This window comes from Pygocentrus nattereri, chromosome 6 (genome assembly GCF_015220715.1).
Source record: "Pygocentrus nattereri isolate fPygNat1 chromosome 6, fPygNat1.pri, whole genome shotgun sequence".
NCBI classification, from domain to species: Eukaryota; Metazoa; Chordata; class Actinopteri; order Characiformes; family Serrasalmidae; genus Pygocentrus; species Pygocentrus nattereri.
In genome coordinates, this window is record NC_051216.1 from 20330284 (window position 1) to 20344729 (window position 14446).

The window sequence follows — 14446 nt, forward strand, 5'->3', positions numbered from 1 at the left end:
TTCATGACAATAGATGTGTACTAGATTCTACTACTAGATTATATATTTTTCTTTGAATTACATTCTAGTCTCATGTGTCACCTGTTATTGCAAACATTAGCAATGTAGTACACATTTGGGCACAGTATGGCTTTTGTAACTGTTTGGGTTGACTCCTCTTATAATTTGGAATAGGCACAGTGTGGTCCAGTATTGGTGTAAATAACTAGACAGACAGCTTTAACTCAAATCTATTTGCACCTGTCCCTTATGACCATGGTTTCAGAATTCCTCAGAAAAATCTTTAGAATGTGCTCTACCCCCACCATCCTGACAAGTAGAAATTGCATATACTTAGGATGGCCACAGGCTGTCAAACTCATCTATATAGGAATGCTACATGTCACGATAAGTGAAAAATTGGATTGTGTTCTCAGGTTATGGCTTTGTGGACTTTGACAGCCCTGCTGCTGCACAGAAAGCCGTCAACGCTCTAAAAACCAGCGGCGTGCAGGCACAGATGGCAAAGGTAAGAGCACACCTGTTATATTCTCACTCTCTCTGTCTCGCTCTCTCTTTCACTCTTTACCTGGAACTCTCTCTTCCTCCTCTGCTGTCAGATGATGTGTCTCTAGGCTCTGTGATGGATGTATGGATTTCAGCACAGTGGATTTCAGCTCAGGAACTTAACCAAATTCATAAGATTCATTCATTTTTATTTGGTTTCTTTCTATAAATCAGTAATTTAATTTCTTGAACTGGCTGAATTGAAGCTGTTCAAACCAAATAATCAAACCAGTTCAATTTGATACTGCAAAGTTGAGATGCCAGTTTGTAAGACTTTGTAAGCACAATATCCTGAGAACAGTAATGGACAGTAGTGAGAATTAGAAATGCAGACATTTCATTGGTCCTTGCAATAAAACTTTTTTTTTTTAAATCTAAGTGTAAAACAAGCCTAACATTGTTAAAAAAATACCCACATCTTTTCCATACACACATCCCTAAAACTATCCATTTTCTTTTGTTTCTATTTAGATACATACACCATCAAATAAGAAAAAAATATTAACAGGTATTAAAAGAAACAATAATCACAAATATATATCTGAGATAAGGAGAAAATTGTTAAGTCTGGGATAGAGCCATAAAATATTGACATACAATGTGATGTCTCGACAGCTTTATCGAACATCACGATTACTATATGAGAAGTGATCAATTATTATTTAAATAGTGTACCTCTCGCTGACTGGTTGAGATGCAAATACAGGCCCAAATCCAGCTAACGTCACTTAAGTAAATAGCAAAATAGAAAATTACAAAAAAATACCGTTCACTATAGTGCAAAATAAAAAAGAAAGGCTGAGGAATGGTCAGCATTACTTCAACAGCTTTTTCTTTAAAGGCTACAAAACCAATTGGTGGAGCAGTTTGGAGATAAAGCCAGAGAGGCCAGGTTGAGATGGTTTGGACATGTTGAGGAGGAATACTGGATATATTGGGCAAAGAATGTTGGAGATGGAGCTGCCGGGTAGAAGGAGAAGAGGTAGACCTCAGAGAAGGTTTATGGATGTAGTTAAGGTGGACATGGAAATGGTTGGTGTAAAAGTAGAGGAGGCAGTGGATAGGGCAAGATGGAGGCAGATGATCCGCTGTGGCGACCCCTAAAGGGAGCAGCCGAAAGAAGAAGAAGAAGATATATTTTAATTTGGCATGGAAGAACTACAACTACATATTTTTGCTTATTTATTTATTTGTTTGTTTTGTTTAGTTGATAAAGGTGTTTGTTGTGACAGTAGCCATTGCTGCCTTGCACATTTAAAACACAATACAATATTTTTACAGGGTTGTAGGTCAGTGGATAGAGTAGTATTTGAGCTGTGCACACGTTTTTTAATTGTTGAGTGGTTTAGTTGCTCATCTTCCACATGGGAGTATGATCCTAGCGCAGAGACACACACATTAGGTTTTTCACTGTTTTTGGTAATTTGATCTTTTATTGTAGCTTTTAATGATGTGTTTATTGCAGAAGCTTGTATTACAATAACAATAAAAACAAAATGTATTATGCAGCGCTAAGTTAGGTGTATGTATAGTATTGTAGTATTGACCTAATACAGTAATAGTTAGTGGACGTACTCTGTGTATAAGTGTCCCCTTGCTTGATTGTTGAGGCTATTTTAGTTTTTTATGCATCCGTGTTAATGCGTGAAGAACAGTCTGTGTACGGTGTGTGTGTTGGGGGAGAGAGAACAAAGATACTGTGATGACAGCAGGGTGACGTTATCCAGTGGGAATCCTCCCTGGGGTCTCTCTCTCTCTCGCTCTCTCTCTCGCTCGCTCTCTCTCTCTGACTCTCTGTCTCTCTCTCTCTCTCTCTCTCTCTCTCTCTCTCTCTCTCTCTCTCTCTCTCTCTCTCTCTGTCTCTCTCTCTCGCTCGCTCTGTCTCTCCTTCTCGGATAGACACATGCACGCACACACATGGTAAACACACAGGAGCCTCTGTGTCCCTATGACAAGGCTCTTCATTTGCCACAAAGCGCAGACTGTCTGAGGCACACCCAGTACAGGCACTAACATAAAACTTACATCCTGTAATCGCACTCATTTTACACACACATGTACGTATGCACGCGAGCACACACACGCCACGGCAAATGCTTAGGTGTTGGTAGCAAGTGGCGCAATAAAGCCATATCTGAGAGAAAATGGTATAGAAACAGAGAGAAATCAGTCAGACAGCTTCTTAGCAGCCTTCACCACAACCCTGCTTATTCAGAACTCTGTTCATTCCTAAAGATATGCTGTGGCCTAAGTATGAAAAGGGATGAGAGAGAGAGAAGGGGAGAGAAGGGGAGAGAGAGACCAGGACAGAGAGATATAATAAGAGAGATTACGAGGGGCAGGAGGTTTGCAGCTGTGCAGGTTTTCCTGTAGGAAAATTTCACTTCCAACAATTAGGCACATTTTTATTCTGGGCTTCTGTATTACAGCATAGGTTTTACAGTGTTTTACAGTGGCTGTGTGCATTTTTGTACATTTTTGGGAGAAAAATGTCCTCAACTAGACAACAAAATGGTCTTGACTTTGTAAAGTGTCTTTAAAAAAGCCATTTCATGGTTTTCATTTTTTAAAAACTAGGCAAATAAGGGATATATATATATATATATATATATATATATATATATATATATATATATAAAATTTTTGCAAACATTTTTGCATAATGTTGTATATGACCCCACATCCTGATATTTTATTAAAACAAACCTGTCTGTCTGTCTTTAACACGTAGATGAACTCTTCTCTGTAGTGGGTAAAAGTGAGCTGCAGCAGCAAAACTCCCAGCACTTTTACATTGCTCCACTAAAGCAAAGGAAGTAAATAATTGGAGGTAGTCATGGTAACAGGTCTGTTGACGCTGTGGCAACCAGGCCCTATGAAAGCTGTGTAAGGCTCTGTGGAGCTGTATAGGCATGGACAAGCTACTGGATGTGCCCTCTGAACCTTTTCCATTTCCAATTAGAGCAGTGCTGTTTGGGGCGACACGGGCCAGTTTAAGCCCAGCTTTGTTCCGGGCACAGCTCGTTAGAAAGTCGAGATTTTTCCTTTAACTTTTCTCCAAAGGTTTTTTTTTCTTTTCTTTTTTTTTGTTTCATTGTTCAAACAAATCAGACCCGACCTGTGTGGACTTAATGAACTCTTTCCTTTTTCCTTTTCCCTTTTTGCTCTTTTCTCAGGCTCCATTCAGTCATTTTAAGTTGTTAGTAAGTTGGAAGCTGTAGGTTTTGGTTGGAAGGTATGTTAATTGGAGGGCAGGAACATTCCTCATTCTTCAAACACATTCTGCCAATGATGGTAAGAAGGTAAACATGTATGATTGAAGCGCAGTTGTGTAGCAGGATCGCAAGGCACAGAAAGAACACTGCATAAGTGTGGTGGGCTTTTGGCTGAGTAGAGAAAAGCATAATTGCTAACAAAAGAGTGAAGGGAATGATGCATGGCTGTTTTCTTTCTGTCATGCTGTGCCAGAGATCTTCATCTTATCAAGAACTGTTTAAAACAACAGATGTGTGTCTTTATTGTGTATCTGAATTACTGCAAGATAGGTAACATTATTATATTATTGCATCCATATACTGTAGTAACTTTTCAGATCAACTTTATAATAGATAGAATTGATTTCTCAAATGACAAGTGTCAGATGAGGGGGATAACGAGCTAAAAGATAAAAAGCTAACGTTAGGATAGTATGTAGCTGTCTAGAAAACCAAACAGTTCAATCAGAATGCTTCTAAATGACTTGGTATAAAATCTCTTTACATTAACTTGTATTAAAAGTTGACATTATTGCTGTTCTCGTTAGAATTTTGGGTATACATATGCAGAACAGTGATGGTAGATATGTAGATGCTTCCCCCCCCCCCGATTCCACATAATTTAATAGAATTTTAAAAAAAGGTTTGGAAGATGGGTTGGGGGTTGGAGAAAACTTCCTGACAGGCCGGATGTAGCCTGTGGGCCACAGCTTGATGACCCCATTTGCAGAGTGTGTACTGTTCAAGTGCTGCATGCTCTGTATCACTGTCAGTGTGTGTTTTCCGTGGACGTCTCCCTCACCTCTTCTTGCTATAAACAGAAAGTTATCTGAGAGCCATTACCCAAGCCTACTGTCTGCTGTTTCTTCCTGTCATGCACACACAACCCTTTCTGGCTCTCATTCTCAGTATGTCTGTCTCTGTAACACACACACACACACACACACACACACACAGTCACACAGTCAGTCATGTGACCTGGTCTGATTGGATGGTTAGCTGGTGACCTGCTTCTCTGCACAAACAGATGTCTTATCAGGCCCTGCCAAAATTCTGTCCTGCACAAAAGTCTCCTGTTCAAACGCAAGTGGGCACACATAGACATTCACATACATTTAAATACTTACAGGTACATACACATCCCAATAAATATATGCACAAACAATTCTGTAATTCCTCTGAACTGACCTGTGTGTGTGTGTGTGTGTGTGTGTGTGTGTGTGTGTGTGTGTGTGTGTGTGTGTGTGTGTGTGTATAAAAGCATGTATGTATGCTTATATGTGTGAGAGGCTGCACATGTGGGTGTGTATACGTGGTGTTGAGGACACCTGGCCTTTTCCACTGTATCTCTAGCCGTGCGCTCTGTAATCCCCCTCAACCCAAAGAGCTCTGAAGCTGTTAATGCTGGAGCTGAGAGCAGTAATTTAGCATTGCATGTCTGCAGCTACTCAGCCTCCAGCCATCACCGCTAATCTCCGCTCACACATTTAACCCACTAATCTGCTGACCAAGCGCTCTTCCCTACTGCATCAAATCATATGGCATGGGCATTAGGTCACTGAGCTGCCCTTGATTCCAAACCAGATGAGTCAGTTTAAATAACGCTAGCGGTTTACCTCCCTTCCTCTGGTGGATGTTGCCTATGTGATAGATGTGCTCAGAATCAGTACAGTAAACTTAGTGTTGGCATTCAACAGTCTATTGAAGGTAATTGCCACAGTGTCTCCTGAGAGGGGCATAAATCTCTGACCTCACATTGAATCAGTTCATGATTTGTTAAGAAATGATTCAGTGCATTATGAAATCACAGATTTTGCTATGACCTGGGTCAGTTATTAAAAAAGAAATCAAAATCACTTTAGTAGGTTCATCTACCTTGTATCAACACTGATTGGCCATTGGATCACGTCCACTTGCCATATAGGTGCATTTTTTATTTATTCAGTTTATTCACTTCATTTGTTTATCTATTTGTTATCCTTTTCAACGGTGGTCGGGATCACCACCACCACTGCCGGTATCATTTGGGTGGACCATACAGAAACTGATCACTGATGGTCAAAATAAACTGTGCAGCAGCAGATGAGCTGCCATCTGTAACTTTACATCTACAAGCTGGACCACTGGAGTCTGATAAAGTGGACAGTAGATGTTTAGTGTTTTAAAAACTCCAACAACACTGCTGTCCCTCATGCACTCATACCAGTTCGACACACATTAACATGTTAGTGTGACTGCCATGCTAAGAATCCTGCATAATAGCTACTGGTGGTCTTGTGGACTAACTATTGATGAATGAGGTAGAGGGGGCTGCCAAATTATGAAACGCAAATGAACTGTATGGTAAGTGGATCTGATAAATTGGTCAAGTTTACATAATAATGTGGTGAGTGTATTTTAGCAATAAAATCAGAAAAACTTATGCTTTGTTAAAAAATTATTGTAATCTGTTGTAAATAATAACATTTATTACATTTCACAATCACTGCAGTTGAATCGGCATCTTCAAATAGATGAATCAAAATGCATCCCTGCATATTTCCACCCTCCACTGCCTGACATTGAGTTGTGGTACCTGTATAACCAGAGGCTGACAGTACTGCTGGATCTCTACCCCCACGCCTTGTCTCACCGTCCCCCTTCATTGAGCCCCTTGCTCTGGGTACAGCCTCTCAGAATTGCTCAGTCTTTTCTTTCTTTTTTTCTTTCTCTCTTTCTTTCTCTCTTTCTCTCTTTCTCTTTCATTCTTTCTCTCTTTCTCTCTCTCCCTTTCTCGCTCTCTCTTTCTTTCTCTCTCTTTCTTTCTCTTCTCGCTCTCTCTTTCTTTCTTTCTCTCTCTCTCTCTTTCTTTCTCTCTTTCTCTCTCTCTTTCTCTCTCTTTCTTTCCTTCTTTTATTCTCTTTCTTTCTCTCTTTCTTTCTTTCTTCCCTTCCCTATTTTGTTCTTTCTGGCAGGAGCTCAATGCAGTAGGATGTTAATGAATATTAATGAGGCGGCCCCTCTCTCCTGGGAGTCTCTCTCTTTCCTCCTCTCACTCTCTCTCTCCGTTTCTGCTGATGCTGATGTAACTCAGGAAATAAGCTGATGTGACGCCGTTTGGAGGAGGCGGCCAAGACCTGCATGCAAATTGCAGCTCATCAGTATTCATGCTGACTGACCCTTTATTAACTAAAACACCTAGCACAGGAGAGAGAGAAGCAGTCATTTAAACACTCGTAGATCTGTCCTAAAACGCACAAGCAGAGAGTTAGCAATTTGTATTCATGCTGTCAGGATGTCCCACAGCTTTGCTACTAAGGGTATGAAAACATTTCCCCATTGATCTGTTCTTTTTCCAGATCATCTCCCTAAATCATCTACCTATTTTTTTTAGATTGGTTTACTGTTTATTACGCTGTAACAGTACTGAGTGAAGCATATCAGAGGGGGTTTCCAGCCCTTGGTAGAAATGGCTCACTGCCAGCATTTTCAGTCATGTTGTGCAGCTTGTGTGAAATCGAGAACTCTATGCTGTCACTTAGAACCATTTTTTTTTCTTAACCAAAAAAAACAAAAAATGAAAAAACAATGGAGTGATCCATATGGAGAAGTTGGACAGATCCTTTTTGGCTTTACCTGGAGCTTTTAGAAACACAAGCCCTGTGCCACAGACAGAGAGGAAGTGGTGGATCACTCGATAATACTGGTGTCCTCAGTGCAGTCCAGCCGTGCAGCCGTTAACTGATCAAACAGAGACCTGTTAAAGGACACCTGTGTGTGTGTGTGTGTGTGTGTGTGTGTGTGTGTGTGTGTGTGTGTGTGTGTGTGTGTGTGTGCGTGCGCGCGCACACATCATTTGATTGGATGATAAGATCCAGACTCCAGGTGTTTTTACAGCTGTTGGGACGCAGGTGTTGCTTTTTGGTGACTATTGCAGATAGGAGGGCACAATATATTGACAAATACATTATTCACAGAAAAGTGGGGAAAATTAATAGTTGTTATTATAGTTATTATATATAGTTAGATATTACTATATTATAGTAATATTTATTATTACTGGTATAATATTATACAGTACAGTATTTCTTGATGATAATAACAGACTTGATGCCGCATTTATGCTTGTCAGGTTTAATTGTCATGTCTGCTGTAACAGTCATGGCAACATAGTTCATCAATGATCTATCTTTAAAGTATTAACCTGTCTTACACTTACTGCACTCCTATATGAACTATTGTGTCAAAGTAAGGATGCACACATTGAATGTGCCAGTTGGGACATGAAATTGACACATGAGGTCGACCACAATCGGAAATCAATTTATATGTTAGGACTTTAAGGAGCAAATAATGCACACCAGAATGTCCTGATAATATGTGGAGCACACCAAAGTTTTCTACCAAAATTACAGTTACAAAAAATTTTCAGTGGCTCTGTAGTGCTGACCACAAGATGTTGATTATTGGTTCTCATTATTCTTCCAGAAATCAGTGCATTAGTCTTTGCTGATATTCTGTTGATGCCCACATCATAACTGTGCTGGGTAGTTACAGGATCAAGAGACCATGTAGCACGTAACACCAACCAACCTGTCATTTCACTTCTGTTCTTTCTCTTTCGCTGTTTTTCTTCTCTCTGCACAGCAACAGGAGCAGGACCCCACTAACCTGTACATATCAAATCTGCCACTCTCAATGGATGAGCAGGAGCTTGAGGCTATGCTGAAGCCCTTCGGTCAAGTGGTCTCTACGCGCATTCTCCGGGACGCTAACGGGTCTAGCCGGGGAGTTGGATTTGCCAGGTGAGGGTCACCCTGGGCCATAGCGCTGGAGACTCAGTGGCCATGACTATGGTTTTAATTTCGCGTACAGACATTTCCCAGTGACCTTTTTTTGTATGACAGGAAGTGGATCCACCCAAAAGCAAGTCTTAAGTGTGCACTCTTTTGGAATGCCATTATTTTGATGTCATTACTAATTCATTATAATGTTTCCTATTTGCTTATTAAGCCCTGGAATGGGGTGAGGTGGGAATGACTCAGATTTGAGTGAACACTCCTTTCTCGTTTCATAGCTGATCTCTGACATGCTGCTCTCACTCAGTCACCTCAGGAGTGTGTGTGTGTGTGTGTGTGTGTGTGTGTGTGTGTGTGTGTGTGAGAGAGAGAGAGAGAGAGAGAGAGAGAGAGAGAGAGAGAGAGAGAGAGAGAGAGAGAGAGAGAGAGAGAGAGAGAGAGAGAGAGAGAGAGAGAGAGAGAGAGAGAGAGAGAGAGAGAGAGAGAGAGAGAGAGAGAGAGAGAGAGAGAGAGAGAGAGAGAGAGCAAGTATCAGCTTGAATGATAATCTACAGCTGCAGTATATTATCTCACCTCACCTGCCCCTGAGGCGGTGTGGCTGCACCGAATTCAATCCCACACACACTCCTTGCTGCTCCTTGTGCCACTTGCTGCACCTGATTTAAAAATGCCTGAGGAGCCTAAATGTTTCAGAACATTTCAAAAGTATTCTGTTAACAATAACCTGAATTACAGTGATATAATGATACATGACGCACAGTAGATCCTTTTTTTCCATTGGCTGAAGCAGTCAGCACCTTCAGTGCTACTTGTGCTATGTATGAAGTTTATCTTTTCACAGTTTCCACTTAGCACCTGCAAAGACAGAAATCACTAGGGATGTGTTATGGTATTGGAATCTAATTGTTTTCAGGAGATTTGCTTAAAAATGAAATTGGAGAGATGTTTAGATATTTCAAACTGGTATTTGATTATGTATTCAGGATCATATTTTAATCACAATAACAAAATGTACCACAATAACAATAGCATACTATAATATTGCCCATTTCTTTTGTGTTTGTGTGTTTAGTAAAGGGTCATTTCCTCTGTTTTGTAGAATGGAGTCCACAGAAAAATGTGATGCTGTTATTTCTCACTTCAATGGAAAGTTTCTCAAGACACCAGCTGGAGTAATGGGTAAGAAAGAACTGTGTGTGTCTTTTATGTGTAATCATTTTTGTCATTTTTGTGTGTGTGTGTCTGTGTGTGTGTGTTTGCACTTTTTTATTAATTGTATTTGGCTGATCATTAAGAAGCAGCACTTTTACAGATTTCTGCAAGAGCAAATTCATTCCCTATTCATTTGCCAGTAGTGATTCCCTGCTTTTCGCCTGTGAAGCTTCAAGCTACATCAACCTCAAAGCTGCACAGCACGTCGAATGAATGTTGGCTTAGATTGAAGCAAACACAAAGAATAAACAAAAAGAACTGCTGTAATATAGGCCTAATGCAGGAGTAAGTGCTTATTGATTACTGAAGGCAGCTTCTGGTTAATGTTGAAATCAGTGTGCAAGGTTTCTCTCTCTCATTCTCTCTCGCTCTCCTGCTCTCTCTCTCTTACTTTTCTCTTTCTCATTCCTACTCTTTTTTTTTTTCTCCTGTCTGTTCCTCTGTCTCTCTTTTCTCTTCTGTCTCTTCCTCACTTCCGCTCTCTTTATCTCCTCCTTAGCTCTTTTTCTCATTCTCTTGTCTTCTCACTCTTTCACTTCTTTTTCCTCTCACTTCTTTTAAATAGTAGACCTTTTCCGTAAAATATGCCTAAATAAAGGATTTTTGAAGTCAGTCCCACCCTCCCCCTGTTTTTGGTGAAGGGTCTTTGCAGTGTTTGGCTCTGATGTTGCCCTCTCTCTCTAAGCCTCGTAATTGGATTATTAGCCTGAAATAGTCTCCGCTGCCCATACTGCCTTTCCGAAAAAGGAGGAGGAGGGTAAGGGGGATTATGGGAAGGCGGCTAGCAGTTAGATGTCTATATTTTTAGTGTAGTGGGAAAAAGTGGACAGTTTGAGTGGAGGCGGGCTATCCCCCAGGTGACAGCCGTAGTAGAGAACAGACTGGACAGAATGATGTATGCTATGCTAATATCTCTCTCTCTCTCTCTTTCTCTCTCTCTCTCTCGCTCTCTCTCTCTCTATCTCTATCTATCTCTATCTCTCTATCTCTCTCTCTCTCTCTAGCCCCTAGTGAGCCACTGCTGTGTAAGTTTGCTGATGGAGGGCAGAAAAAGCGACAGAGCCAAAATAAATACATGGCGAATGGACGAGCGTGGGCCAGAGATGGAGAGGCTAGACTTGTGAGTGCTGTGTTTGTGCGTGATTCTGTATGTCATCAGCAGTGATATTTTTACTTCATTATTAGATATCGTATTTTTGTATACTGAATTATCTTGGATTTACTTCATTTTCACACTGTCTAAAAAAAAACTAAAAAAAAGTCCCTATACTTACCTCATCAGAGGTTCTCTCTAAGGCTGTGTTTGTGTGAGTGAATACTGATGGTTGAGTGAAGCTGAAAGGCTATGTGGGTGTGTGTATGTATGTGAGAGACCGGCAGAAAGGGAGAGTGTGTGTGGGAGTCAAGGAGAAGGCCGTAAACGCTCACTGGAATAAGAATCACAGTGGTGGCGAAATATTCATGAGCCTCTCTCTCCCTCCCTCTCTCTTTCTTTCTCTTTCTGTTTTTTTCAGGCTGGAATGACACTCACATATGACCCCACTGCTGCAGCTATGCAGAATGGGTAAGGGCAGCACACAGCAACACACAGACCCTCTCACCTTTTTCATCTGTGAGTAAACAAACATGCACACTGCCAACAGGCCTGCCTGAGTTCGATTCGTTCAGGATAGCTTTACTGGAAAGACTGGATCAAGAACAACATTACCAAAGCATAAAAACAACAGCAGTAAGAACAAGAGTAATAATACTGGTAACAGTAATAATTAGGAAACCAACTGCCTTTGGTATATTTGATGTTTAAAATAGATTTAAGGAATGGATCATTGTGTTAATAGTGGCATGTTGATATAGTATTTTGCAGGAAGAGGTACAGTGTGCCCCTCTTTAAGCTTAATTAATTGTTTTTACATTTATGTCATTTTTTCTCAAATTTCTCACCTATAATTGAGTGACCACAGAGTCTGTTCTGTCTCTTACAGTACTTCAGTCAGACTTCAAGATCTGTCACTCACTGTATCTCTCCTTTTAGTTTTGCATTTTAAGCTCATTCTCCTAAAGTTTAGAAAGTTTTTCTTCTTTTATTTGATAAGCTTTCTCTCTCTCTCTTCTCTTGTTCTCTGTGACTCTCTGTTACTCTCTGCAGATTCTATCCCACCCCTTACAGCATTACTAACCGAATGATCGCCCAGACAGCCATGTCACCATACATCTCCCCAGTGTCCACATATCCGGTGTGTATCAATCCAGTGTTTGATCAAATGCCTGCTTTAGTGGAAAAGAAAACTCTTTTTCCAGCCAGGGTGTAAGTCCTGGTTCCAGACTTACTCTGATTTCAATAGTAATATACAGTATGCTTCAGATTTTTGCGAAGTGTCTCTCATAGGAATCGCTAATATAGCAAAACTGTAATATTGCAATGCTTAAATAATGCAATAGAGTACACAGTACATGATATTACATGATAAAGTACACAGTACATGATATTAAGTCCATTTTAAAGTTCACTAACTTTATTGTTTATATATTTGCATTCACTATAACGATGAAGAGGAGGAAAAGAGAAAGTGTTTAAAATAAGACAAGGCATAAGATCATTTATAACATCCAATCAGCTCCTTAACATCATGCAGTTTTATTGAATTCTTTGCAGACTTTATACAGTTTGTCTAAACCTCTGTTTTGTCACGAATTGTGCAGTTGGCTAGTATTGGTTAGTTCTGATGCTACATTCAGCATACTCAGAAAACTGTCATATAATTTATCATAGTGATAATAAAATGTCATCATATTGTCCTCCACATTTTCTTGTAATGGTTATGCTGGAGGAGTAGATGCTAGACAAGATTACAGGTTTCAATTAGAAATCTATATTAGCTCCTTTGCTGAGATCTTTTTAAGATGGAATCAGATATATTTCCAAAAAGTTTCCATGAAGAAATTAACTCTCTTCTTAATGTGAAAGTACAAACTGAAATGTTACTGGTCTGAGAAAGAGTAACTTCATACATTACAATATTGTACAAGTCAGCAAGATGGAAGCAGTCAGTCATTTTATTTCTGCTTAAGATTATGCAGATACTGATCATTTGGGCTAGTTATGTTGATTTAAATGTAAGTCTATGGATTGTTAATGTAATATAGAAAATATGGATAACTAAGTGTAGTGTGGGTTATGAACAGTTGAAATAAGTTTAGCAGACATGAAGACAAGTATTATGCTCTCTCTGCTAAACACTTAAAAATGTGCAAGTTGTACAACAGACATCCTGTGTAGAACTGTGGATGTGAAGTCATCCACAACATATGTGAATTAAAGCATCACCATGTGGCAGATATTATCAGTCAGGTCATAATCATAAACTGATACCAAAACTGTGATGCTGAGTAATTGTCTGAGAATAACTGAGCACTGCCTACACTGCAATGCATTTTTTACATAAACTCAAATACAGCTCATTTCTAAAGATAAACAGTTTTGTATAGCTTATAGTCTTTGATACATATCTGATGTTTCTCTTGTTTGTTTAGTTGTTTGATTGTTAACACTGCTGTGTGACTGAGAGTATCTCATTCTTGCACTGCTTAACACCAGGAATGTGAAACCTACAGAAATAGTGACTGCCGTGTGTGTGTGTGTGGATGTGGGTGTGTATGTGGGTGTGTATGTGTGTGCGTGTGTGTGTACGTGTGCATACGCACACTCAATATTTCAGGTGCAGAATCCATCTTGGGTCACTCACCAGCCCTACATTATGCAACATCCGGTAAGAATACTTGTAAAAATGATCAGTGCTGTGTTGGGGTGGTTCTCTATACTACTATATAACTTAAAAGGCCAACATCATCGAAAATTTAAATAAGAGATTGATGTACTAAGTAAACATTATGTGTCAGAACTTGCACTCCCCAGTAACAAAAACAGCCTGTTTAATTCTAATCGATACAGATTTTAAAAAATTACGTGTTGCAATGAATTATGACTGCATTTGCTCAACAGTCCACAAAAATGTCATAAATGGACCTCAGTACAGACAAAAGATATGGGCCCCTTTAAGGTTCAGCTATTTACTAACTATGATGAAACGTAATATGTACGTATGTTACACAGTTCTGAGAATGAGACATTTCAGTGTAGGCACATATAGCCTGTATAGTTTTTTTTTTTTTTTTTTTTTTTTTAATGAACCAACAAGCCCACCATAAAACCACTGAGAATCTTTTTTTCTCACTCCATTCTGATTGTGCTACAGCTCATTTTATTTCTTATTTCGTTTATCTTCTCCTTTTAGATTTTAAAACAAGGTGATTTTACTAATAACTGAAAAAACCTCCAGTCTTAGCAGAATTAATGAGAGAAAGGGAGAGAGAGAGACAGGATGAAAGCAGGCTATCTCCCTTGCTGTAAGGCAGGAGCAAGAAGAACCCACAGTGTGTGTGTGCAGGGTCTTCTAGCCCAAGTGGCTCTGAACTTCGGTGCATTAGCACTGCAGTCTTTTTAATGAAGCCCTCTCAGTCTTGAGCTTCAGTCTGTGTCAGAATCTTGTGTGTAGCTGAGCTGAAAGCTAGCAGGTACACTGCTAGTGACTGAGAGCTATAAGAGCTGTGTTAGTCAGTGGTAAACCATGAATATTAGTAAAGGCCTTCAAGTTGGAC

The 14446-nt window shown here is 39.8% G+C and overlaps 1 protein-coding gene across 3 annotated transcripts in view; it reads left to right on the forward strand.

The window, feature by feature from the left end:
• Window positions 1-14446, forward strand: part of LOC108424323 (RNA-binding motif, single-stranded-interacting protein 1) — a 50263-nt gene that overhangs the window by 33030 nt on the left and 2787 nt on the right. For all 3 annotated transcript variants that reach the window (XM_017692259.2, XM_017692260.2, XM_017692261.2), the window contains exons 4-10: window positions 417-508; window positions 8427-8584; window positions 9678-9757; window positions 10795-10910; window positions 11305-11354; window positions 11937-12024; window positions 13507-13557. In XM_017692259.2, the coding sequence (XP_017547748.1) occupies window positions 417-508; window positions 8427-8584; window positions 9678-9757; window positions 10795-10910; window positions 11305-11354; window positions 11937-12024; window positions 13507-13557 (635 nt within the window). The remainder of the gene's footprint in view (window positions 1-416; window positions 509-8426; window positions 8585-9677; window positions 9758-10794; window positions 10911-11304; window positions 11355-11936; window positions 12025-13506; window positions 13558-14446) is intronic.